General features: G+C 43.1%; 1 protein-coding gene across 10 annotated transcripts in view; it reads right to left on the minus strand.

Annotated features, from left to right (window-relative positions):
* Window positions 1-24,412, minus strand: part of FOXP1 (forkhead box P1) — a 509,316-nt gene that overhangs the window by 150,219 nt on the left and 334,685 nt on the right. For all 10 annotated transcript variants that reach the window (XM_045053185.1, XM_023249951.2, XM_023249952.2 and 7 more), the window contains one exon: window positions 6,892-6,993. In XM_045053185.1, the coding sequence (XP_044909120.1) occupies window positions 6,892-6,993 (102 nt within the window). The remainder of the gene's footprint in view (window positions 1-6,891; window positions 6,994-24,412) is intronic.

Raw genomic sequence — 24,412 nt, forward strand, 5'->3', positions numbered from 1 at the left:
ACTTAGTATTGGCGACTTTAAAAATCCAAGCCTTTCACATCCTCCAACTGTCACCAACATTTTTTCAGACGATGTCAATAAAATTGATTGCTTGCAGTTCTGAATTCTGCTCTGCACATGGAAACAATATAATTTGTTTTAAAGTATTTTCGATGGGGGCGGAAGGAGAAACTGAACCTCAGCAAGCCTATCCACAACACTGGGGTGGGGTAAGAGAACAAACCAGAAGCACTGTAAATGGTCTGAATATTATGGTCTGCTGGAAACTTTGACAAAAATTCCTGATGTACAAACCCTTAAACCTTGCTGTTGTGCTGACTGATATGTCTTCCTGTCAGATATGAATGATGTTTCTGGAACATTAATACGTTCATTAAATTCTAACTCCCTGTACTTAAAATATTCTGTACTTTGGCTCAGAGGCATCTTGACAGCTTTGTTGTAATCATATATGTGAGGCCCCCAGACTACACAGTTGTTGAGATGCCTCATACCTACAGCCAATCTGTTGCTTTTACAAGTTTAATCTAGGTATTAAGGAGCCGATTGTGGAACCATGTCGATTCGACATCTTCAACTCAGTTGTATATCATAGAAACCACTATGGGTGGTGACAGGCTCCCATGATGCCCAGCAACCATGCATACCTCTAACTCCCTAATCTGTAATACTACAAAATACGGCTCTCTCTCTCTCTCTCTCTCTCTCTCTTTTTTTCCTTTTTCCAAAGCACAAGTGGACGACCAGCAAGGGTCCAACAGTGTTATTCCTAATTACCTTTTTTTTCACTCTTGATCCTGTGGCTCTCATAATTAGTTACCTGGGGCTGCAATCCAATTTGAAGTGATGACAAGAAAGTGATCCATGAAAAAGTAATAAGTTAAATCCAATTTCAGCCTTCCTCTAATTAAATGCACATGGAACTAATGAGTCCAACCCTAGCATTTCAGTGATAATGGTAATTAGCGAGGTGGGAGTCGCTCTCTTTTTCAACACTGGAGGTGTAAACCACAAGGTAAAATGGTAGGAGCACTCTTAATTACATGTGTCATTTTGTTAGCAATTTACACATTTTTGACCAGTCAAGTATGTTTTTTTCCCTGTCCCTCCCCACCTCCTAGCCCCAGCAATGATTGTAACGTACCATTCCATGTTCCGACACAGGGAAGCTCCGAAGAGCACTTCAGACTTGAGAAGGACAAATAACTTTTCTTTGCTGTCGCTCACCACTGGGACACACACACAGACAAGGCGACAATTAAGGATAATTACACAGACCTTAGTCCTCTTAACTGAAATCCAGATATTTACAGTGGAATAGGATTTTGTTGGTTTGGTTTCATTTTTGCTTACAATATGGAAAACATAATAATTTGCTTATTTGTGGCAAACAGGGCACTCAGTAGATGCTGAGGAAATATACACGGGAGGGGCAGCTATAATGAACTTCCTGACAGCATACGGGTTGTCTGTGGTCCCCCCAAAAAACCTGGCTGCCCATTCTGGTGCTATACCTGTCTGTGTGCTCTGCAGCAAGTCAGGGAACTTCTGTAAGTTTTACCTTTCTGCATCCACAGCACAGGTAAATGACATTCCTATACCACAGGGTAGCCATGGGGATGGTCCCACATTCAGCACTTGACTAAATGTTAATTATCTTTGCATACAGTGACATGTGCATATGGTGACAAAGATATGCTTACATTTAAAATATGAGCATCGCACTTGAATTTTAATGCTTAGATACATGTAAGATGACCATGTAACTAAATGCCCAAACTGGGATACTTTCAAAGAGTGACAATTTTTATAAATAGAGCCAGGCAACAGGCATAGACTAGGGATATCCTGGAAAGGCTGGGACATGGGATCATCCTATACACTGAAGCTGAAACGGCAAAAATGAGCTAATTGATTATATTACAACTCCAATCAGAAACTCAGAGGTAAGGACCAGACATACTATTTTATTAAAAAAGTTTTTACACACTTATTTTTGAGAGACAGAGAGACAGAACATGAGCGGGGAAGGGGCAGAAAGAGAGAGACACACAGAATCAGTGGCAGGCTCCGGGCTCTGAGCTGTCAGCACAGAGCCCAAACGCGGGGCTCGAACCCACGAACCGTGAGATCATGACCCGAGCTGAAGTTGGACACTCAACCGACTGAGCCACCCAGGCACCCCAAAGCATACTATTTTAGAAAAAAAAACATCTGAAATTAAGAGTATTTGACCAGGGCCACAGGATGGCTTTGAGGTTCAGGAAACCCTTACAAGAGGATACAAAATTCTGTGTGCCTGGGCATTTTTCTCAAGGGAGGGGTCACTGCCTCTATCGTACTTTTAATGGTGTGTATAATCCGAAAGACTTAATAACCATTTTTAAAGCATCATTTCTACTTTACTGATTCTTACCAAGATTTATTTTGCAGGGTTTTGGGAGTCTCCAAAGTCGTGTGATTAACAATGACATCTGACAAGGCATCCAAATTTCACCACTTCCCCTCAATTTCGTGTCGGGGATGCCAATTCTAGACAATGTTAACTCTAGACATTTAAAACAATTTTTGTTGCCTCCTCCTGAATTATATCCACTTTACTAATTCAGTGCGCAGGGCTATTTTTTAAGGGTCAGTATTTCAAAAACCATTCCATTTCACTATCTACAACATAAAACTGTAGTTTCCTTTAAAGGTTTCCTCTTACCCATTTATTCCTTAGCGAATAACGTGGAAATGATATGAGGTGCTAAGATTATATGTGGCATTAATGCAAAGCAAAAATGCTGCCTAAAGCACGTTTTATATAACTGCAAATAAAAATGCTAAAAAAACCACCTGCTGCATCTTGTATTTTAATCTCCTCTACCTTAAGCAGGAGTCCTCATTATACTCCTGAGCCTCCAACTGGATGACACGGCTGTACTCCCCAGTGGATTTCACTACCTTTCCTTCCAGTGAAATGGCCTCCTGGATGAGGGGCTCCTACACGATGTCACCTTGGAAGGGGGAGGACAGGCACGAGGGGAACGTCTCAGATGACTGGTTTCAAGTTCAAATTCTTTATAGACGGCCTGAAACTGTGGTCAGCTTTCCGCTGTAAGCAACACACAAGGTTTACTTTCTTTCCTAACTTTAACGCTGCCAGAATACACATGTACTTTTACTTTCTTAGGAGAAAATGTGTCATTTGATTTCCTTCCAGTTTATGTACTCGTGCCAACAACTAAAATGCTTAAAGAACCAAAATGAATTACTACCCAGAAACGGTGGTCAAAGTTCCAAAATTCGATCAATAAAATTGCTCATCTACTCACAAATTAATCTTCAGCCAGTAAAGTCACACGTTTTCGAGGTTATGAGCACACCTGCATCATTAAGCGTTTACTTCATTTGTTCAAGCAATCTTCAGAAGCATGTAAATATTTATAAAAGCAAGCCTACTATTTTTACCCACATACAATTTTCTTTTTCTGTAGCAAACCCTTGTTAATTCTTTGACAACTCCTAAGCATCCTGAGGGCAGGGTCTGTACCCTTGACGGTTTCGTGTGGATATAAGCATCGGCAGGGTGCCCTACGCGTGGAGGCTGATCCAGAAATGCTCACCAAATCACATCTAATAAACCCAGATCATCCTCATCCTGAATTTACCACGGGGCCAATTTTCAATTTTCATTTGTGTCATTCATTAAAAAAAAAAGAAAAATTGCAAGGCAGCTCAAGAGGCCAGGCTGACCAAGGGGCTATTTAGGTTACCAAGTAGAGTGTTTTTTAAGAACATCAAAAGCAGAATCTATACCAATTAATGCCTTGATTATATAAACCACACGTCGCCCAAGAATGTGGCCAGCTCAGATTTAGTTCTGTACGTGTAGCTGGAGAGAGCGTCTTCCTGAAATTAGTCCAAATTGCTGATGTTTGACTACATTTTGTGATCTCTATCGAGTAACCACTTAGAGCCTCCTCTAACTTTCCATTCTCTTTTGTTTGTTATCATCAGCCTGGGAAACTGGAGAGCACTGCCAAACATAAAGCAGAGAAGTGTGAGATATGCCTAAAATATAAGTCACAGTATATTTGGGGATTTGGGTTTCTTTTTTTTTTTTTCTTTCCCCTCAAGCAATCAGTAGATCAAATTCTTCTCCCCTGTCAAGGCTTCCTCTATGCGGAAGATCTGAAATTTGCGAAAATAGGTCTCTCAGTGTGGTTACGAAGGGTACGAACAACAGAAATGAACCCTGTTAAGATTTGTGATGGGATTTCCCTTTCATTTCAGAGCCACACTGGCCGGGGTGCCCCAGCGAGGGCATGGCATGGCAAGGTATCTCTCTGAAGGTTACTCCTCCCGTGAATCACCGAGTCTATATACGTATTTTTATAAGGAGGTAATATACCATGTGACCTAGGTTAGTAATTTCTCCTTTCTGTTTGTAGAAGGTCAGCCAACCTAATAAAGCCTGGTGGATTTGCATGACCCTACCAGGCAGCTGACAAGACGTAGTCTATGATGCACGCGCACGCACACACACACTCACACGCGCGCACAGTCAACCCACTGTTTTTTCTCCCAATCAACTCTTAAAGCTGGTCTAAATTCTATGCTTGTCAACTCTCCCACAGAGGGGTAGGAAGGGACTCAAAACATCTTATTTAGCAAAACCAGCATTCAAGATGGCCCCCTCGCCCCACACTTTTTATACAGACTGAAGTGCTCAGCAGAATGTGTTAGGTTGGTTTTGACACTGTCTTTGCCAAGAAAAATGAAGCTCTCTGTATCATACTCTTCTGGTGGCTGAAAACCTTATAACGGGCAAGAAAAAGAGCCCTCAAAAGGAAATCCCCTGAAACTTTACTTCATATATTTAGCCCTAAAGCAACTTCGTTCATCTTGGAAAAGAAGTTACCTAAAAATGCCATATGTCTTTAAAAAGCAAGTATGAGGGAATATAAGTCTAGTATAAAAAAAATTACAAATGATCTTCAATCCTGAAGAGCAGTGCATCAGGCAGACTGTGTATGTGTGTACTTTTTAAAATTATCCCTAACCAAAGCTCTACTACGTACAAGATTCCCACCTCCCCGCAATAATATATTGTCATTTTTCCAATGCACTTGAGGTCTGATAAATTCAAGAGGACTAACAGTATTTTTAAGGCTGTTAGAGCTCCAAGAGGGAGGCCAAAAGAATGGACAGTCATTTGAATCACTGAGTGACAGGCTGGGCCAGCTCCCTGTATACATTAATAAATTAGAATTTTAATTGTGTCTCTGTCTGCAGGAGATGCCCCAGCACTTTAATATGTACCAACAATTGGCTATGTTCTGGAATCTGCAATGTGGCCTCCGCGGCTGACCTCTGAAACACAATTCCCAGTCTGACTACGGAAACTGTTCAGTTTGATCCTTTCAACTTATTTGAATCCTGACAAATAAGCTCACAGCTGAAAGGTCAACACAGTCATATTTCATCCTCCAGAGCTGTTCTTAAGACATCTGCACAACAAAGCACTTCTTACAGCACCTGACATGGGACCTCAACGGCACTGCACCTCATTAAAAATATCCCCGGCATTCACACACGCGGAAAGGCCTATGGATCAGCGATGATGGTTTACCAAATCACTAACTGTTTTTGAAAGTGTTAGTCAACAGTGCACATTGCCATCCAACTGTTCCCCATAAAGTGCTACTCTATGTGCTCTAGGCAGTGACGCTTTCCCAAGTAGATGTAGAGGCAGGGCTTGTTCCCCAACGTCGGTCAGATCTTTGCAGGATCATTGGGGAAGTGTGGTCACTTCGTTCTGACCTGAGAGAAGTCAACACAAGCTAGGATTTGGGTTGACCCCGTGGATCAATGTCGCTGGGGCCAAATTCCACCCAGCAGCTACCATTTACAAATTCCGTCCCAAGATGTCCAGGGTGAGAAGTTCCTTTTACTTCCCGTTTCGAGCACGTCCCACTCCCAGCTGTACGAGTAGCTGAACCACAGAGAACCTGGCAGTGCCCTGTCTTGGATGTGAGCATGAACACCCTCTGTCGAATTTTTTGGAAATATCTGTCACAGTTTCCAGCTCCAAGTCGAAAATTCGAAGCAGATTTTTACGAGCCCGCTCCTACCGGGAACTACGGCTCTGCCCTCAATGGGCCTGAAACAAGAAGCTGCCAAACCAGTCTTTTTTGAAATCTTTACACGCAAATTGCTTGCCAGTTTTTATGAACGATCCAGAAAACATCCACTAAAGAACAGTGTGCATTATACTGGTTACTAGGTATATTAAAAGTGCCGTATCTTCATCCGTCCTACTAACAGGTGCCTGACCCCATGACACTTTGGGACCAACGATTCTGTGCTGTGGGCGATCTTGCCTTGGAGTACAGGATCAGTTAAGTAGCATCCCTGGCCTCTACCTACTCGAGGTCAGGAGCACCCATGCCCCCATGGGACAATAAAAAAAACTGTCTCCAGACATTGCCCTTCGTCCCCCTGGTGGGTAAAATCACACCCAGTTAAAAACCACTGCGCTAACATTACACGTACGTGTGCTGCATTTCTACTCCCATCATGAGACAATGAGGTGACCTACCTCGAGTACTAGGAACTGCTCCTTGGGGCTACCTGCTGCCTATTAAGCAACCCACACTTGTAACTACTCATCCTCTTACTACATCATCTCATTAGGAGACGCTCCTCCCAGCAACTGCGCTTTTGGTTAAGTAGACATTTCTTCCGAAATGTCATACTCTGCTGGTAAACTAAGAATGCACCTTCTGCACAAGAGTTTCGTACGTGATTTGCAACTCCCAACACAATCCGCTTCTGAATTGTTTGTCAGCTCTCCCAAAGTGTATCGTGTCATTTTTTTTTTTTTTTTTTTTAAAGAATTGTCACCTGAAGGGCTGGTTGTTTGTCATTCCTCTTGGGAGATTTTAATCCACTAACTTGCTGCTGCTGTTGCTGCTGAAGGAGAAGCTGTCTTGCCACTTGAAGTGCCTGGAAGGAAAAATGGAAGAAACATGTTTGTGTTGAGTACCCACCCATGTTTGGGGCTTCTTTTACATACAGGAGGACTCCGGGAAGTACACTTTAGGGTGGGATCCTGACCTTCACGATCCTGGGCAAATGCCACAGCAAAGAAAACTTACCATCAGTCTAAGTTAGAAAACTTTCCACATTTGTTTACATTTTCTTAGATTTAGTCCATTTCGCGGACCGTTCCTTAGGCATAGCAATCCACCCAAGCAGACACTATTCCTACATTAAATCTGACATAAAACTTGAACAATGAATAAATGGGACTCTGAGGAAGGGAGGCAGGAGGCCAAGAAGGGGCTGGGCAAAAGACAGAAACTTAGGGGACAACAACGGGCTCTTTTCGGAGACAACTTTATCCTCCAGTTCTTCTTGGGGGAACTTAGGAACTTAAATCAACAGTAAGACTTTGGTCGTTTCTGAGCCCAAATAAAGAGGAAAAGGTAAATGGTGAACCACGCTATGGATAAAGGTATTTGGAGAAGGGAGATCAAAGCAGGTAAGATATACCCAGGGTGACCTGGAAAGATCATATAAGAAAAAAAACTTAGCAAATTTGACCTCTAAGTCAACTCAAAGGGTACAGTATGTACCTGTGAACAAAACTGATTTTGTCTAATACAAAATGACTGTTTTAAGCTTGTAACATGGGTCGTATTTATTTATTTATTTGAGAGAGAGAGAGGAGAGAGGGAGAGGAAGGGAGGGAGAGAGAGAGAGGGCGAGGGAGAGAGAGAAAGGGAGAGAGGGAAAATAGGAGAGTCCTCCCAAGTGCAGAATATAGACTGACCAATCTTTTTGAAAAGTTCAAGTAAGAAAAGTGTCATCAATAAACCCTCCTGATGACATTTACTGTCAAAGAATTTAACAGAAATAATAGTTAGCCACACGGTTCCAAAAAGGGCAGTAGGATCAGCAACAGAAGATTGAAGTTTCCAGACACCGTGCTAGAAAAGTTAGATTGCTGGAGTCAATTTGGCTGTGAACCAAAACTGTTCATGTGCAAGATATGTCAAGAATGTTCATTAATGATGTGCTTAGAGTTTAGAGACAAAATGGGATTTCTTGGGGATTACATCAATAAACATTTCTATATAGTCACTAATTATTTGTGTCTAAATGTGTACACATAGATGTGGTCAATGTTATCAAATGGATCTGATACTCTAAGTCTTAGAAGGTGTGCCTTACGGACTTATGATGGTAGCGTGTTCCTCAAAGAGAAACCGAGACTTCATTTACATGAGAAAATAACGTATAGGGGCGCCTCGGTGGCTCAGGTGGTTAAACGTCCAACTTCGACTCGGGTCACGACCTCGCTTTTGTGAGTTCGAGCCCTGCGTCTGGTTCTGTGCCCACAGTGTGGAGCCTGCTTCGGATTCTGTCTCTCTCTCTCTCTCTCTCTCTCTTTCTGCCTCTATCCTGCTCTCTCTCTCTCACACACAAATAAACATTTAAAAAAAAAAAAGCAAATAATGGATATAATTCCAAGAAATGTGACCGTGAGGCCGTGAGTGGGGGAAGGGTGAGATCCCTGTGTACTGAACTCAGGGGAAAGGAAAAACAGAGTGGAGAAGAGGATTATCGTTCAGGGTTAAAAACGCTGAATCAGCAAGAAGAGTACTTCTCAAAGGACAACTTCACTGAACTGAGCTCATGACTGTACTACTAAAACAAAGAGTATTTTCAGGACATTTTGTAAGGCCGAGCGGTGCCTTTGGGCCTAAACGGCGCAAAGGGAGGCAATGAGACAGACGCACCGATAAATGGGTGACGAAGAGAAGATTTGGGGAAAGACGCAACCTTCCTGTCCCACCTCCCCGCTATCCCCACCCCCTTGTCCCAGGGAGGCCTCCTGCCCCCCTTGTCCCAGGGAGGCCTCCTGCCTACCGAAGGCACCATCACCACCAGCCCCTTCAGATGTAAGGTACGGGCTGCTGCGTCTGTGAAGGGAGAGACATGTTCAAGAAAGCCTGCCTGGAAGAGCCTCCAGAAGAGAGGCTGTCTGAGAGGGGCATCTGGAAGCCAAGACGCCTGGGAGAGTTGCCCGAGACTCCAGCCTGCTGTCTCTGAGGAGGATTCACCATCACTGGACTCCGGGTTTCCTGGTCTCCTTGGAGACGCTCAGTACATGCGTAGGTGTAAAAGTGGGCAGAGTGAGGATTTCATTTATATCATATAAGAAAAATAGTCCCCTTTGCAAGGTGCCTGCAGGAGCAAAAGCCTCTCCTCCTACTACGTGTGTTCCCTTAACTATTTCACATGAGGGTTTTGTAGCTTTTTAAGGTGGGAGAGAGAACCGCTCCATATTTTAAGTACTCACTTCAGAGTTCCCAGAGTAATAATGAACGAACGGATCGGCAAAGAAGGGTCTAGCTGCTAGCCGGAAAGGCAGGTAGAGGAACCGCAGATGACAGTGAAGAGTGCAGAGGAAGGCAGGTTGGGAAAGAGTAAAAAGGTTAGGTATACTGGATACTAAAACAGAGCACGCAAACAAAGGCAGAGTGACAGAAACCCCCAGTCACAAATGTGTGTTAAAATTATTTACCACGTTTCGCGGAATATTTGGAGAACAGGAGTTCAATTTTTAAAAACGCTGATTTGTTTTTGAAAAGAGAGGGGGGGCAGGGGCAGAGGGAGAGAGGGAGAAAGGCAATCTCAAGCAGGCTCTGCATTATGAGCGCAGAGCCCAACTCGGGGCTTGAACGCATGAACCGGAAGATCATGACCTGAGGTGAAACCCAGAATCGGACGCTTAAGTAACTGAGCCACCCAGGTGCCCCAGGTATTCAATGTTTAAAGAAACAAATCTCTAAATAAATAAATAAATAAATAAATAAATAAATAAATAAATAAATAAATAAATATAAAAGAAATTAAAAAAAAAACAAGTCTCTGACAATCTGTACAGTTAACTCCTTTTGGTAAAATAGATGATATTTAGTGCTGTTTTTTTTTAAACATTACACACACACACACACACACACACACACACACACACACACACCACACCTCACAAATCTATTCCTTTTTTTTCTTTTTTTAAATTTTTTAACATTCGTTTATGAGAGACAGAGAGCACAAGCAGGGTAGGGGCAGAGAGAGAGGGAGACACAAAATTGAAGCAGGCTCCAGGCTGTCAGCGCAGAGCCCGACACAGGGCTCGAACTCACAAATCGTGAGATCATGACCTGAGCCGAAGTCGGACGCTTAACCGACTGAGCCACCCAGGCGCCCCTCACAAAACCATTCTTATGTTTTCATTGGAACACTGCACTGTTTAAGAACAAGACAGTATAGGACTCAAACCTAAGTATTTAACGAATGTTTATTGAGCTGGCTCTGTGCATTTCAAAATTAGCTAGTGAAATCCTGACAATTATTTCGCTGGTTTTAAGAAAAAATAATCATTCAGGTGGGTACCATCTTAGTTTACACCCGATGTGGAGCACATAAATTTAAACAGTCACGTAATGAACTCCAGCTCCCTTACAGCATTTCATACTGAGCCTTGTTGGAGAAGATAATCAAAGACAGCAGCACAGGGTAGAAAAGGCTTAGGAACTTGTAGGAACACAAGGGATATTTTAGTCAAACTACCGAAGAGAGAAGAATAAAGATGCAGATACGTGCAAATTGGTTTTCCAAATTTTATTCTCAAAATGAATGCAAACGGGCAAAATAATTTCAAATATGTGGGATGGAGGGGCAACGCTAGTGTAAATTATTCACCTTGATCTGAACTGTTGTGAACTGCTTCACAATAATTCCTCAGCCTCATCATGATGACGGGAACAAAGCTGGAACAGAGTATTAAATCTATCCTCCCCCACCCCCAAATCAACTGAGGTCTTGCCAAGTGTTGTTTTTGTTTTTGTTTTTTTTTATTTTTTATTTTTTTATTATTATTATTATTTTTTAACGTTTATTTATTTTTGAGACAGAGAGAAACAGAGCATGAACGGCGGAGGGTCAGAGAGAGAGAGAGACACAGAATCTGAAACAGGCTCCAGGCTCTGAGTGGTCAGCACAGAGCCCGACGTGGGGCTCGAACTCACGGACTGTGAGATCGTGACCTGAGCCGAAGTCGGCAGCTTAACCGACTGAGCCACCCAGGCGCCCCATGTTTTTGTTTTTTTTAAAGCTTATTTATTTATTTTGGGAGAGAGAGAAAGTGTGAGTGGGATGGGGACAGAGATAAAGGGAGAGAGAGAATCCCAAGCAGGCTCCATGTAAGTGCAGAAGCAGACGTGGGGTTCCATCTCACGAACCTGTGATACCACGACCTGAGCTGAAATCAAGACTCGGATGCTTAACTGACTGAGCCACCCAGGCGCCCCTCACCAGGCATTTTAAAACATAATTTATTAGAACTTAAAGTGCTGTGAAATCAAGCATCCAAGGGCACTTGTTTTTCCGATTTCTATTGTGTATAAATCACTGTAACCTAGATTTTAAATTGTCATAAAAAAGAGGAATAAGTCCTTAGTGTACAAGAGTGCACATGTGAGAATTATCATCATAATATGAATCATATTACATGATTTATAATATGAATCGCTGGTATCTACCACTCGCAGACAGTAAAAAATGTTTATTGTCATGTCCACTGGTGGTCAGTGGAAAATATGGAATGACTGATGGGATCCCCTTTGGAACATGCACCAGAAACCTACTGATTTCTCATACACGCTTATTACTTGGTAGCCATTTTTACCTGTTACCTGCATCAAAATGAAATTAATGTCTTTCATCTCAGACTCCACTGCCTGAACCTCAGACATTTCTTCCAACGCAACTGAGGAGTGAGGATGGAGTTTTCTTATTTGTATAACAGCATCTCGATCACATATGGCAAGAAGTCCGCTAAGATACTCGGCTTGAAGACAAATGAGATCCTTTGGATACAGAATAATAAGGAGCATGGACATGTGTCTGCGTGCGTATGACGGAGAAGACGGGAGGGTTAGTAAGGGCGGGAGGGAGAAAGAGAAAGGATATGAATAAATGAAGTGTACCTTGTAAGAAGCAAGGATCAACTCTGACTCAAGTTCCAGACCAACTGCTAATGTAAATAACTTAAAAGGTCCCATCCCACCTCTGGAGACCTTTTACTATTGATGACGGTTCCTGGGCTGGGTTGAGTCAACACTTCCTTTATAATAGATGTGACAATTGCCTGGCAAGGGACAGCCTGTTACTGTACTGAGTGCTAGGCTCAGGTTACAAGAAAGACGTAGTTTGAGGATGTCACAGAGAGGGGGTGACTGATAAAACCAGGCACTTAAAGCCCAGATGCACAGGCATGTATTTGTCTTTAACAAGCTAAAATAAATGGCTCTGTGAGCTAACAGAGGAGAGGGCTGGAAGGCAGGCACGCATTGCCTTCATCTGTGGACTGGCCAGCCTCCCTCTCTGCCTTGGATATCACCTACATCCTGCTCTGCACAAGGGGTTGAAGTTGCCTTTTGATCAACTCTCCGTGGGCCACAACCAGCTCTGAGTACTCAGAGTCAGGGAGTAGGTACTTGGTTGCTGGTTTCGCAGGCCATGCTTTTATGCTAACTGGGGCCTGGACATTTCTGACACACCTCTGATTCTACTGGCTCAAAATTATGCCTTTCTCATCAGAGCCTTCGCCTTCTCGGCAAGTAAGTGCCATCTGTTATTGACAAATTATGTTTCGCATCAGCATGTTTACAACTTTTGCGCTATTTATATCTGAAGTTTAGAGCAGGTGCTAATATTTTAGGGGATAGGTTTCCCCATGTTTAGCATGTTTATCTAGGTAGCCAATGTTCAAAAACACATTTACCGTATTTTAAGAAACACCAATAAGTTTACATAAAATAGGATTTCAGTATGCATGCACATATACATACAGCGAACTGGCATAAGGAAAAAAAAAAATCTTCATACAAGTTTTGACACAACACCTGGTGATGAGGCCTGACAAAAACACCGATACTAGGAGGTCCTCAAAAAAATAAGACTAACCACAGCGTTTTAGGTCCTGGGTCAGTACACTATTACAGCCCCTGGACCGAATCCTCCAGATGAGCCGTTACTACCCAGCCCACGAGACGAGAATGGTTTTTACTTACTTAAATAGTTGGAGCGATAATAGAAGAAAGAATGTTTTGTGACGTGTGAAAATTATACGGAGTTCAGTTTTCAGTATCCACAAATAAAGTTTTACAGGAACACAGTCATGCTCGCTTGATTCCGTGCTGTCTGGGGCCGCTGTTGCATCACAAAGCAGAGTTAAGTACCTTCAGCACAGACTGGATGGTCCACGCAACCTAAAATACTTCCTATCCGGGCCTGTACACGAAAAGTTTGCCAACCCATGCCTTGGGTTGCAGTCTGTACTCTGAGATTCCCCGAAGATTCCACTGGACACAGTTTTATAAAAACAAAGCTTGCGACCAGTTGCCCCAGATAGTTTTAGAACTTAGCGGACATGCAAGCACATTACTAATTCGCTGCTCTCACAGCTCAAAGTCCGATCCGATTTTCCACAAGGAGCTGGGACGGGAAAGCAAAACGCATCCATGTGCTCCTCTTTCTGCAACTCTTTAAAACGAGCTGCAAACTTTGACTATGTGTTTCTTCTCACAGGTAATTTACACCAGCTCGGAGTGAATCTCCTCAATTGGGTGTGAGGTCCCAAACACCAAGAGAATGAAGACAGCATGCGCTATGGGCCAGTGGAGAGAAGTCGGTTATTTCCTGTCTGCCCTGACAAGCTGTCCCACTCCCAGCTTCAAAGGCTGCTCTGAGTCAGCCACCCTTCCTCTAATTTCTTTTCCTAGACTCTCCCCACCCCTCAAGATCAAACCTGTTTCTCAGATAATTTCCCAGGCTAATCAACAGTCGCTGTGCGTATGGGGGTGGGGGGGGGGGGAAGCTAGCAATAAAAAGCAGCATGGGAAGCTCTCTTGTTCTCTTCATTTCTCAACCTCCACATGCACCTCGAGTACCTCTGGAGAGCTCTTTCTCCCCCATAAACTAATCTGCTCTCTTGGGGCGGCTCGGCAACTAACTACCATCTCAACCAGAGTGCTCATCATTTAACACTAGCAATCACCCCGCAGCCAGACCTGGGACTGAGTGTGCAGGGCAACCCCATCACCTCCTTGCTTTAGACACAGCAGCCGCTCCAGTTGCAGGATGGGGAGAACACGTGTGGGTCATTTAAAAAAACAAGAAATGACCGTGGCTGATAGGACTAGATGTGTACATGCATTCATACAGAATCAACAACATTCCAAGGCAGTGAGTTCTCCAATAAAAATGCAAAAAAGGAAAAAAAAAGTTATTTACAAATGAAACACTTGGTTATCACAGGAAACTGGAAAAGTAAGCTAATCTCATGGAGGGATTTGCCCAAGGAAAGATTCCGGGTCTAGTGATTGTGTAAATATTACACATACAAAGAAAGAAAGCACTCTAACAGACCAAATCATGTTACTAGCGTCCTAAATAAAAAACAAAAAACAACCCACTTCCCCAATTAAAATTTTAATACATGGGGGGTAACAGCCATCAAACAGTCTCTTTGCACCAGTTACTACTTGGTCTACACTTGATGAGAATGCAAATAAGGGTGTAGAGTGTGAACATCCACTGGTAGCTGATTCACTTGACTTGACCCCCCCCCCCCCAAGAGCAGGTGGGGCAGATAGCAAAGCCTTAGATCAGCTGGGATACTGGATTTGAAGCAGTGACCTAGAAGGGAAAAGTTCCATGTAGCTTCATCCAAGCCCGGAGTTCTAACAGCTGGAGAAAGTACTGTATACTCTGAGGGCGTTCCATAATAGCTGATGTTTAGATAGGGGTGGATTCCTCAAAATGTTCCACAGTCTTTGCAAATGAGCTTATGAGACCGTATCTAGACAGACAGGGTGAAAAACTGGACCAGAGACAATACCATGCCTACAACACTCCAACATGACATGCGTGAGTTGAAATGAAGAAGGATAGGAAATGAAAAAGTCAAAGATCCCTATACACACTGTCCTATGTGCACAAGGAAGTATGACATAGGGCAGGTCACCCACACGCGTGGGGACAAGGAGAGATGAGGCCAGGACATAGCATCCCTCTGCCACCTGGACCACTACCATTTCTTTATCGTCCCACGCTAACCTGAACCTCCACCTTCTAGATCCACTTTCCAAGTGGGGCTTCCCAAACCCTTACTGAGATGACTTTATGTTCTTCAAGCTACACATAGGATGCTTATCACTGCTGTGACACTTAATACCTATGCTCTTCACTTTGGCTTTACTTTATTTAATTTTTTATTTGAGAGATAGAGAGCTAGCAGGGGAGGGGCAGACAGAGACAGAGACAGAGAATCCTAAGCAGGCTCCATGCTGTCTTTCTTCCTCTCTTTTTCTCTCTCTCTTTTCCTGTCTTCCCTCCTTCCCTTTCCTTTGCTTTCCTTTCTCTTGCTCTCTCTCTTTCCTTCCTCCCTCCCTTCTTTTCTCCTTTCCTCCCTTCCTTCTTTCCATCCTTCCTCTCTCTCTCTCTCTCTCTCGTTCTTTCTTTTTTGTTTTTTAGAAGACCCGGAACTTTAAATTGTAGCAAATAATGTAAAGATCTGTGTATTGTGTTTGAAGTCAGGAGTTTTTTAATGTTGGCAATCCATTAGAGTGTGTTTTCCTAGAAGAAAAGATGACACAGTATTTTCTTTCTCTTTTTCTCTCTCTCTTTTCCTTTCTTCCTTCCTTCCCTTTCCTTTTCCTTCCTTTCTTTCTCTTGCTCTCTCTCTTTCCTTCCTCCCTCCCTTCCTTTCTCCTTTCCTCCCTTCCTTCCTTCCATCCTTCCTCTCTCTCTCTTTCTTTTTTGTTGTTTAGAAGAACCAGGATGATGTTTAGAAGAACACAGAATTGTGCCGCTGTACTCTTGCGCCATGCCACGATATGCCAGCATTAGTGTTTTGGGGCCCAAACACCATCCCATGCCCCAAGTACAGGAGACATGGACAGAGAAACATCATAAGGCCCAAAACAGGAGGAAGCATTCGACTACAAGTCCCAGTCCCAAAGGAAACCTAGGAGGCAGAAGCAGGGTCAAAAAATGCTGTATTTCCTTACAGTTATGAATAACCTTGATTATTTAAGTCTCCATGTAGAGGGCACTTACCACCAAAGAAGGTAAAGGTTAGGAATTTTCATGAGACAAAAAGAAAAAGGCTATCTACGATCCTCTTGCAAAATCAGCTGAAGTAAGTTTAATGGCTATAAACAGTCAGGAAGTCTGTTTGAAGTCTCTTATAAGAGGAGACAAACCTCCCCCCCCCCCCACCATACTCCTACTCCATACACCTATTAACATAGGGCCCTATAACCACCGTGTTGAGGCCCTGGTTGGCTGCTCCATGCTGGAGCCGGTGCCAGACGCTGAATCACCACCACCCAGTCTCCGGCACCTGAGTTGTCTTTGGACAGATTCCATCCAAGCACTGCCCAAGCCTGAGCCTGTCTAGCTTGAACGAGTCGGCAAGACCACAGCCTGGGGCGCCATGACCGTAGGCAACACTGGCGTTGCAAGGAAGTAAAACAGAAGTCAAGTTTATTAGAAAATGTCTAAAATATTAAGCTAGGTGCTGCATCAAACCCGTTTCTCCTTGTTAAGGAAGGACCAGATTGGGCCCAAAAAGAAATAAATAAATGAGTCCACTCCTTCTCCAAGTCCCCAAAGTTGACAATATGGGGATCAAATGGAAGGATATGTGAATCAAAGGGAACTATGAACTGGCCGTGTTAACCTGTTGTTTTCTGCAATTGTCTTTTATGGGGATGCAGTCCGGCAACTCTCATTATGAACAATCCAGATTCCGATCTTTTCGTACCTTAGGAGGAGCGCGGCTATTTTTGAAGCTTGCAGAACAATCTGGCTAGAATCACGTTCAAAATAATGGAGACTTTCCTAGGATTTTACCACTAACACCGAAACTAGTTCCTGCTCAAACAAATACGGCGTTGTACTCCTTTGCTCCTTGTAACGCAAGTCACACGCACTTGGGATGCCCTATGGATGCTTTGCTCTTTTGCAAAATACCTTCTCCTTCCCTTACCTGAATGCTGGGGAAAGAAGCAAAAGTGAAAGGCAATGTAGAGGCAACATTCCAGCTGACATGAAAGACAAAAGAAAGACACAGAAGTGGAAAGGGAGCAAAGGCCCAAACCAGACTAAGAATCGAAAATCTGGAACTACTCACTCTTGGCCACAGTTAACTAGGACCAAATCATCATCACTGTCGTTGTCGTTACCCTAATACTCTCCAATAATTTACATTTCTCAGAGCGGTTAATGCAAATAGCAAAGATTACACTAGTCTAAGGATTTAAGAAATAAGGAATATCTAGAAACAGAGCAGCAAGTGTAATAACTCCCTGCATTTACGACACTAAAAGAAAAACAGCATACTGCGGGGCTCCCCGTGTGCGAAGCACTATGCCAGTTAGTTGCTTTAGACTTGTCATCTTACTTTGTGTCCCCACCATCTCGGAGGGAAGCAGGGCAAGGCTTTATGATTACTGTTTTAGGGTGGAAAAATCATGAGATGGTGAGGTTCGGTGACTTGCCCAAGGTCACAAACCTACGGAACGGCTGGGACAGAAAAACAAAAACAAACACACACTGTCTCACGAGAACCTGACACCCACATTCTACCAAGGTCACTGATTAGACCAAATATGACTGCAGGTAATTCTGGCAAACAGATATGCAGTCCAGAGAGCCAAACACGCAAGGATGAATGCGGGTACTTTACCTTCAGGATGAAGGCAGAGGCCTCTTCCGGGTATCACATCTTTTAACATAAGTTTACCTGCCTCTTTTCCCCACACAAAAGGCCTGCTTTTTCCAACCAGATCCTTTCACTCCCAGGACTCCTGGAGCCATGGCCACATCTGCCAATCTGCCTTCCCTGCTCTCCGTCCACATTTACAAGGCATTCAGGTGTCTTCTCCATTTAAGTTCTGCTTTTTCCAGTAGTGCATGATCTCACTTACATATACAAAATCTGAAAAGGTCGAACTCATAGAAGCAGAGAGTAGAATGATGGCTGCCAGAGACTGGAGGGAGGGGAAAATGGGGAGATGTTGGTCAAAGGGTAGTAGGGTTTAGTTAGTTCTGCAGCATGAATATGTTCTGGAATTCTTATGGACACAAGGTTGCCTGTGCTTAATAATACTGTACTGTGTGCTTGAACTTTGCTACGGGGATACTTCTTAAATTAAAACTTCTCAGGGCACATGGGTGGCTCACTCAGTTGAGCGTCTGACTCCTGATTTCCGATCAGGTCGTGACCTCACAGTTTGTGGGATCAAGCCCCCTGCATCGGGCTGATGGCAAGGAGTCTGCTTGGGATTCTGTCTCTCCTTCTACCTGCCCCTCCCCCACTCATTCTCCCTCCCTCCCTCTTTCTCTCATAAATAAACATCAAAAAAAAAAAAAAAACACCTCATCACACACACAGAAGGGTAATAATGTAGAGGTGACAGGTTAGTTTGATTGTGGTGATCTTTTCACCGTGTAGACGTAGGTATAAAAATATCAAGTTGTACACCTAACACCTAAATATAGATACAATTTTTTATGTCAAAGTTGTCTCCATAAAGTTGTTAAAAAATTTAAACTTAAAAAATTAATCGATTCTACCTCTTCCTAAAAACTCTGCTTGTATTCTAATTGCTTTAAGCAGTAGCGTTCCCCGGTGTCCTCTGACCCAAGGGACTAGCACTGGTCGCGGATCCCCGAAGTGCCCCGAGTTCCTGTGGCTGTGCGGCAACCCGCAAGCAGGCTGACCGGAGGGAAAACAGACCCAGCAGTACCTGTTCTCCTTCCCACTGCGCTTCACCTCTTCACCTGTCCAAGTTCATCAACTGCTCTTGCGATACTGATGCTGTTGCCATCATCCCTTAGATGTTCAATCCTTCCTCAAGCTCTCGTAGGGAACCCCGTTCTTTGCTTTCGCTGGGCTAAAGTTGGAATTTTTCAAAAGGAGCGTTTAATGTCAGCAATAGAGACGGTGAGCTGTCAGAGCAAAGATGGTTTCTCTCAAGTTAGCCCAAGTCCACACAGAGCTCAGGCCCTGGACACCTGTATCCATTCTCCGCCTTCATCTACATTAGAACTTTCTCTCCCCACCTACCTGGCATGGCTTTCAGGTCAAGCATGGTTGCTGGCCCACGTTTATTTTAACCCACTGCAGATTCTCAGACTCTGCTGTAACTGCTTGCTTTTTGTTAGGAGGGGGGTATTATGTCACTATAATCTTTTTACGCTTATTTATTTATTTCTGAGAGAGAGAGCAGGTTGGGTGGGGACAGGCCAAGAGGGAGAAAAAGAGAATCCCAACCAGGCTTTGCAATAACAGCATGGGGCCCAAAGCAGGGCTTGAACTCATGAACCCTGAGATCATGACCTGAGAGTCGGACGCTTAACTGACTGCACCACCAAGGTGCCCACACTCTAATCCTTTTTTATTATTATTTAAAACAATTTTTAATGTTTATTTACTTTGGAGAGACAGACAGACAGACAGACAGGCAGGCAGACAGACAGAGTGTGGGCAGGATAGGGGGAGATAGAGAGAGGCAGACACAGAATCCGAAGCAGGTTTGAGGCTCTGAGCTGTCGGCACAGAGCCCGATGTGGATCTCGAACCCATGAGCGGCGAGATCATGACCTGAGCTGAAGTCAGACGCCTAACAGACGGAGCCAGGTGCCTCCCGCTATAATCTTTTTTTAAAAACGTTTTCTCGGAATGCTTTTTCCCCTCTTAGTTTTATTGAGATATAATTAACATACAATACTCTAATAGTTTTCGGTGTACTCCATGATTATATATACAGATATAGATTAGATATACATAATTGGTATGTTTTGTGATATCTATAGCTATATATTTCAAAATGATTACCACAGTAAGTTTAGTTAACATCTATTCCCTGACAGAGTTTTTTTTTTTTTTTTCTTGAAAGGAGAACTTTTAAGATCTACTCTCTTAGCAGCTTTCAAATATATGATACATTGTGGTTAACTTCAGTCACTATGCTGTGTATTATGTCCCAAGAATTTATTTATTTTATAACTGTCTGTAAGTTTGTAGCTTTTGACAACCTTCACTCCCATGCCATGTCCCCCACCTCTGGCAATCACCAATCTCTTCTTAATATAGATACAGTTTCTTTCTGTCAACATTATCTCAATGAAGTTGTTAAAAATTTTTTTAAAAATTAAAATTAAAAAATTAATCAATTCGACCTTTTCCCTAAAACTGCTTGTATTGTATTTCCTTTGGGTTTGATTAGATTAGATTCCACATAAAAGTGAGATCAAAGTATTTGCCTTCCTCTGACTTATTTCACCCAGCACAGTGCCCCGAAGGTCCATCTGCGTTGTTGCAAATAGCAGGATTTCCTTCTTTTTTATGGGTGAATAATAGCCCATACATATTACATCTTCTTTATTCATCCATCAATGGGTAAGTGTTTCCTTATTTCCTTATCTTGGCTATTATAAAATAACGCCACAACGAATGTGGCACTACAGGTATCTTTTTGAGGCAGTGCTTCATTTCCTTTGGATATAAAAACCCAGAAGTGGAAGTGATGAATCTGCATTTAATTTTTGGAGGAACCTCCATGCTGTCTTCCCCAGTGGCTGTACCAATTCACATTCCCATCCTTGGGGGAGGGGTTCCCTTTTCTCCATATCCTCGCCAATACTTGCTATGTCTTATCTTTTTGACAACAGCCATTCTAACAGCTATGAGGCACTATCTCACTGTGGTTTTGATTTGCATTTCCAAATAACCATACTCTTAAAACTGTCTTGGTCCCTGGTTAAAGGGGATGAGGAAGATAATAATACAAGCTGCATTCTTTTTAACTATTTATTGACAGACAAGTACTCAACATTACACACACATCATCTCATTTACTTTGAGTTATTTTTAGATGCAGTGAACACATACAGAAACAGGAACAGAGAGGCTATTTCTAAGCATTACGTGAGGTGTGCATGGGCAGTCCTTAGCGAGATACCTGTACGTGAACATTACTTACTAAATGTAATATACTACCACAATACATTGCCCCATACATACAAAAATATATTTTGTGGAAAGCAAACCTTCCTATTTCCCAGTGACCTCACACCAGTCATTGTCCTCTTGACAAGGACCATGAGAAAACCACAGGGAATCTAAGGCAGACGGCAGTGATTGTACAAAAAGCTAACTGGGGGCAAGAGGGGATCTGTGATTGGCCCATGGTCACACAGATGGCTTGCAACCATGAGTGCGGGCTCCTTCTGCTGGCAAAGGCACTTGAGCAAGTATGGCCATTTCTGACCCTCACCAAACCCTAAAGGAAGCCTGCCTTGCCTGGACTCTAAGAACAACAGAGCAGGAATGGCTGCCTCGAGGCCAACCAGGGAGCTCCCAGGACATGATGATGCTCATGCTGCTGCTGCTGGTGAACAAGAAAATGATCACCAACCCTGAATGCCAGCCGTGGGTCTGGCTTGCTTCTAAAGCGCTTGACGTAAACACAACGTTTACATAATATGCCAAAGGTCACGTAGTTTGGATTAGAATCCCTTCACTTGTACTTCAGGAATGACACAACCCCAAATGGCCACTGAACTCCACGGATCCATGGATTTGGAATTCTTCCATTCACAGAGAACTACAGGTACTTGCTTGACAGGACAGATCTTCAAGGGAAAAGTTAGAAATGCTCAGACGAATTCAAGCCACAAAGGTAACTTTGTAGGAAACTATTTGAAGATTTTATCTTTTATGTAAACATAAATACATGTGAATATACTGCAGAAACAGATAGAAGACAGCAAAAGAAAAGATTTCAGTGCTCTGGTCAAGGAATCAGAAATATTTTCTTAAAAAGGGGATTAAAAACAAAACTGTGCTCATCGAACGGGCAGCTGTGTTCACTGGGTTGTGCTCATGGTGGGACAATGGGTTTTGGAACTTCCAGTAACCCCAGTTTAGCATAAGGTGGAACTTGAGTCTTCATGCATGAAGAAATAAGGATTCTCTGGGAATTTGGGGGAATTACTGACCTTGAGAGCATCGCAACAATTCCAAAGAAACAGAAGCTAGCTTTAGAAAACATTAACGTATTTATCCAGAAGCAGCAAACATGGGGGTAGGACATCCACCAGTCGTTCCACCTGAATACGAACCCATTCTCCCTGATTTGAACCCCAGATCTACCCCTTGCCAGCTGTGTGACCTTGGGTAAGTTACTCAACCTCTCTGTGCCGCAGTTTCTTCACCTGCAAGAATGGGAGGAAATAACAGTTTCTACATCACAATTAGCATGTGTAAGGCCCATAGGCTAGGACCTGAGATTCGGTAAGTGATTCTTCAGTGACTTCAAAAAGCACTTTACAAACGATCACTGAGCACGAAAGTAATAATCTCATGGTAGAAGACATGGGAACTGCATAAAGGAATTAGGAAAATAAAAAATAAAGTGTAATATCATCACCTATGTATTGATATAAGGTTAACATTTGGAAGTATGCTTAAGGAAAGTAATGTTCTTAAGCAACCCTGGAATCACATTATTTAGGATCTTTTCAAAATTACTTTTTAAAATTAAAAACACATTTTTAAGAGAGAGTTTTCAAATCTAATTTCTACATTCAGGTTCAAACCAACAGTACTGGGGACCAAACAACCTAAAAACTACCACCCGGCTCTAGAGATTTCTGAAAAAGCTTTCAACCGAAGACTTTAAACAGCAAATGGCACATGACTAATTTTTTCACTGTGCTTAGTAACCGTTTCAGGGAGGCTTAAGACACGCCAGAACCGAAGAATCACATAGTAACATCTAGGGTTAACACAATGTTTCAACTGTTTGGCCCCCAAAGGGGGAGACTACAGAGTAACTTCTGACTCAATCTTGCACAGCCAATGAGCAGGAGTCTGTGTCTTTGCAAAGAACAAAAGAACTTGAGTCTTGTGGAAGTTAAATTGCCAACATCATATCGAGTGAATGTGAAATAAAACAAATATTTAACATTTCAGCCCAAGCCGTATCGTATAAACAACAAGGGCAAAATCCTACGCTGGATCCTAAATAGACTCAAACTAAGCTTCGACGGTCTTCGTTGGCTCCTCCTTCCCCACCATCAGTACCGTGCACTAGCTACGTTTTCCAGTAAGGCTTCTTCATGGTAAAACACTTTCTCATGGGACTGCCTGTGGTCGGGGCTGAGCATGGCACAGGGAAAATGCTTCTCATGGCACCTGCATCATACCCATTCAGGTCTAGCCTGACCATTAAGTACAGACACACCCGGAAGTTGTAAACTGCTTTAACAACAGGACGTTTTCCCACCTCAAAAGTGGGATAATCTTTGCAGCCTACCTATGTCCCAAGGGTGTTCTGAGTATTAACGAGTTAGCATTAGTCAGGCACTTTGATTTCCCAGACAAAGGGCTCTGTACGAGTACAAGGTATGATTATCCAACCCAATTGCCTTCTGGAGAGTCACCTGAGATGACAACAGAGGAGGCAGAAAGGCTACGGGTCCCATGGCTGCCCTCTCTGGAGCAAAGCTAGCTCCCAGGGACATACATGCAGGGCCAGGCTGGTGGGGGCTGTGCTGTGAGCGTCCGCTGCATTGTTCCCTTATATAGTCAATGAAGAGGGAATCCCTGTGTGTGCACGTTTCCAATTCGCATTCCAAAAACAGTATAGGCAACGAGGCAGATTTTCAACTATGATTTACAGGGCTTGATGTGACGGGGCTAGGTACCATGCTAGGATCATGCCCGTCGCTTTCTCACGATAGGAATCAAAGAGGAAGCCCCTATAGAAAATCCTTTAGTTATTGCAAACGTACAGGTGTGCGCACGAATGTCAGCCCATGCGTAAGTACAGAACGTGTCTACATACGGTTTCCAAAGCCCACCTGAGAATTAAAACAACAACGACGACGACGACATTCTGTTTTTGGCGTGCTTGTGTTAAAATCTGCATTCAGTGTAGATTTGAGCCCTCCCCTTGGTCTCTGGAGGCCTCGATGTGAGATAACAATCCTGAAGATCATTATACGCATTGCATAATATTGAAGTCTAGAAGGTGTTTTTTGAGGGACAGAGAGGTACACGTCATTATTTGCATTACAGGATCTGCCTATCACCTTTAAAGAGAGGAGCAGAAGTTGGCCTCTAATAAAGTAGGCTATACACCAGCCACAGAAACTCTGGTACGCTTTCTTTCAACTGAGCGGTTCATGTTTAGATCTCAAGTCAGAACAGAGCCTTCAACAAAAGTGCAATAGCTACTGATTTGACCAAATGGTATTACTGTTTAAAAGA

The sequence above is a fragment of the Felis catus genome, chromosome A2 (genome assembly GCF_018350175.1).
Source record: "Felis catus isolate Fca126 chromosome A2, F.catus_Fca126_mat1.0, whole genome shotgun sequence".
NCBI lineage: Eukaryota > Metazoa > Chordata > Mammalia > Carnivora > Felidae > Felis > Felis catus.